General features: G+C 43.5%; 1 protein-coding gene across 1 annotated transcript; it reads left to right on the top strand.

Annotated features, from left to right (window-relative positions):
- Positions 1–1489: 1489 nt before the first annotated feature.
- LOC145954666 (uncharacterized) lies at positions 1490–2005 on the top strand. The gene has a single exon (XM_083069353.1). It carries the CDS (start codon positions 1490–1492, stop codon positions 2003–2005), a length of 516 nt encoding a protein of 171 aa, XP_082925479.1.
- The last annotated feature ends 1661 nt before the right edge of the window (positions 2006–3666 follow it).

Raw genomic sequence — 3666 nt, forward strand, 5'->3', positions numbered from 1 at the left:
GTTAAAACAAGCTAGTCTAGGATTCAATGACATTCAAAGGATTACACATGACTCTAGACAAAACATATGATTCAAAAACAAAAACATACACAAAGTATTGTCAATGTCCAATCACGGACTCATGCTTATAGGAATAGAGAGACTCAAGCAAAAATAAAAGCACAAGCACATGAACCTAAAGCACAAACCGAAAATGATTCAAAAGAATAGGAACAAGCAAACATGAATCATTTACTTCAAACTTGACATATAGGATCCATCAAAAATTTTATTAAAACTAGATCCATGCAGCAAACACAATTATAGACAAAATAAGGAAGGAACAACACGGATTCTATGAAGAAAAAAATTTAGAAAACATAACCTCAAGAGCACTAGGCTCTGATACCAAAAATGATGGTACTAGGTGAGGAGAATGATGATCCTTCACATGATTCCATGCAAGGACCGATTGCAACTTGAGGTTAATCCCTTGGATGAATCTTGAATCTCCATGAAAGAGGCTTCCATGAAGGAGAAGTCATGATAGGTGGTTCGGCCACTTCTAGTTAGGGTAGAAGATTGAGGAACCAAAACAAAGGTTGAAGAACCTTTGAGGGAAACCTAGAGTGGAGGTGCTCACGGTTTTGGTGACTCTTGTTTGAGAGAGAAAATTCAGAGTTTATTTCTCAAATATGACAAAAGTGAGTACAAGTGTAGGAAAATCAAATATATAGGGAATAGTAGCTTGTAGGAGAAGTTATCCCTAACCATGGTTCATTAAGAACCATGGTAGGATTAACTTAAACTCCTACGGTTTAGCTAGCTTCTAGGAGAAGCTAAACCTTGACCATGGTTCTTTTAGGAACCAAGGTAAGGTTAAGCTAACCTTGCTTGAGTTTAGAAGCTTGCAAGACAAGCTTCAAACTCAAGCAAGAATGCTTGAAAAATTCGGCCAAGGAGAAGGAAGTAAGCTAGGCGGCCCATGGTTCAAATTACTCCTTGATTTAATTTGAAATTCTTTGATTTGGTTTAGTTAGGTTCATCATATGATGATGAAACCTAGCTAAATCAAATCTATGAAAAATTAGGAGCAAAATGAGTCCAATATGTAAAATTTTGCCTAGGCCCAACTCTGGCCCAATTTCTAAGCACACTCCCTAACTTTGCTAAATGTCACCCCCTTTTTCCTACTGAAAAAATAAAGAATGAGTGTGTCAACTAGGGAGGTTAAATGGAGTTAAACTCTCCAAGTAACCTACCTCAAAATCAATATACAAACACTAGAAAAAGCTAGTAAAGTGCCTCACAAATACAAAGGCAAAAATAACCTATACACAAGACTATGTATAAACTGTACAATATAAACAAGTAGAACTAAGGCCTTCTCTTCATGATAGAGCATTCCAAGTGAAGATTATCTTGGGCCTGACAAGCCCATTAGTCTTCTCTAGATCCAGCTCTTCCTGTATCCTCCTAGCCATAGCTCTGGTCACTGGGCCCTTGGCCCATGGTCTATCAGCAGCTCAGCGGGACATACCAAGCAAAGGACACTATCCTGCAGCGGTACTTTCACACTGCGTCCCACCAGATCTCATCCTTCGACGAATTCACCATAAAGCATGTGCCGCGAGAACAAAATGCCCGAGTTGACCTCCTATCGAAGCTTGCCAACACCAAAAGGCCCGGACAGCACCGAACCATCATCCAGGAAACCTTGCACTCACCCAGCCTAGACGACAAAGTCGTCAACGTCAGTGACAATGAAGACCTGGGATGGATGGCAGGCATCTGGGGCTACTTGAAAGAAGGAAACCTGCCTGAGGATAAAGACGAAGCTCGGAAGATAAGGATGAGATCAGCCAAGTTCATCATCATCGGAGATGAGTTATTCAAGCGTGGCATTTCCTCTCTGCTGCTCAAATGCCTGACTACGTCTCAGGCAGCCTATGTCATCAGGGAAATTCACCAAGGGATATGCAGAATGCATTCCAGGGCGCGCTCAATGACAACCAGAGTACTCTGAGCTGGGTACTACTGGCCTACTCTGAAGTCGGATTGCCAAAGCCACATCCAAAAATGTAAAGAATGCCAGCAGTTCGGCAACGCACACAGACAACCGCCCGAAACTCTCCACCACATGATGTCAGCGTGGCCTTTCTCCCAATGGGGAATGGATATCCTCGGACCATTCCCCCCTGCGAAAGGCTAACTAAAGTTTCTACTGGTAGCGATCGACTACTTCACCAAGTGGATCGAAGCATGTCCACTCGCCAAAATCACCACTGAGAACGTGCGGAAGTTCACCTGGAAGAATATCATCTGCAGGTTCGGAATCCCTCACGCCCTCGTTACCAACAACGGTCGACAGTTCATCGCACAGGAATTCGAGGACTTCCTCCACGATCTCGGAATTAAACACCTTTTGACCTCGGTGGAACACCCCCAGACCAATGGCCAGGCCGAAGCTGCCAACAAGGTCATCCTCCAGGAACTCAAAAAGCGACTAGGAAACGCCAAAGGGCAGTGGCCCGATGAACTCCCCAGCATCCTTTGGGCGTATCATTGCACCCCCTAGTCAACCACACAAGAGACACCTTACAGGCTGACCTACGGAGCTGACGCAATGATCCCAGTAGAAGTCGGCGAAACATCCCACAGACGCCAAGTCTTCAACGGCGAACAGAATGCCCAAGAACTGGCGACTGACCTCGACTTAGTGGACGAGCTTAGAGACGAAGCTCAAATCCACGAAAAAGCCTGCAAGCTCCGAGCTTCCCGAAGATACAACACCCGAGTAAAACCTCGCTCGTTCTGAGTAGGTGACTTGGTATGGCGATTACTAGGCGAAGCAAGAAAGGACACGTCAGATGGGAAACTCGCACCCACTTGGGGTGGCCCCTTCCGAGTTACAGAAGACTTGGGAAATGGAGCTTATAGACTGGAAGAACTCAGCGGCAAACCTATACCGCGAACTTGGAATGCTACGCATCTCAAGTTTTATTTTAGTTGAACTTTGTATGAATGAGTTGTGCACTCTTTTCCCGCCTTAGTCTTTTGTCCCAAAAAATAGAAAGATGGGTTTTGGCTGAGAGGGTTTTTAACGAGGCACATTTACATAATCAATAAAATGACTCATTCCATTCAACTTACATCTTTTTCGCATCATTTTACGTCTAACCTCAAATGAAGGTCGAGTCCGAACCTCGGTCTATTAAGGTCAAGTTTGAACCTTCACAAAAATCTAAGGTCGAATCCGAACCTCGGTTTATTAAGGTCAAGTTTGAACCTTCACAAAAATCTAAGGTCAAGTCCGAACCTCGATTTATTAAGGTCAAGTTTGAACCTTCACGAAAATACAAGGTCAAATCCGAACCTCGGTTTATTAAGGTCAAGTTTGAACCTTCACAAAAATCTAAGGTCGAGTCCGAACCTCGGTTTCTTAAGGTCAAGTTTGAACCTTCACGAAAATACACGGTCGAATCTGAACCTCGGTTTATTAAGGTCAAGTTTGAACCTTCACAAAAATCTAAGGTCGAGTCCGAACCTCTGATAGACTATGGCCCAGGCCAAGGAATCCAAGAGGTGATACCTTAAAAGAACCAAGAGGAATGGGATGATCTTAAAGACCTTTTTCATATATTTTGTACATAGTTCCTTTGTATAGGTCTAATTTTGCCTTTGTAT

This window comes from Cajanus cajan, chromosome 2, assembly GCF_000230855.2.
Source record: "Cajanus cajan strain Asha chromosome 2, NIPB_CcT2T_4, whole genome shotgun sequence".
Classification (NCBI taxonomy): Eukaryota; Viridiplantae; Streptophyta; class Magnoliopsida; order Fabales; family Fabaceae; genus Cajanus; species Cajanus cajan.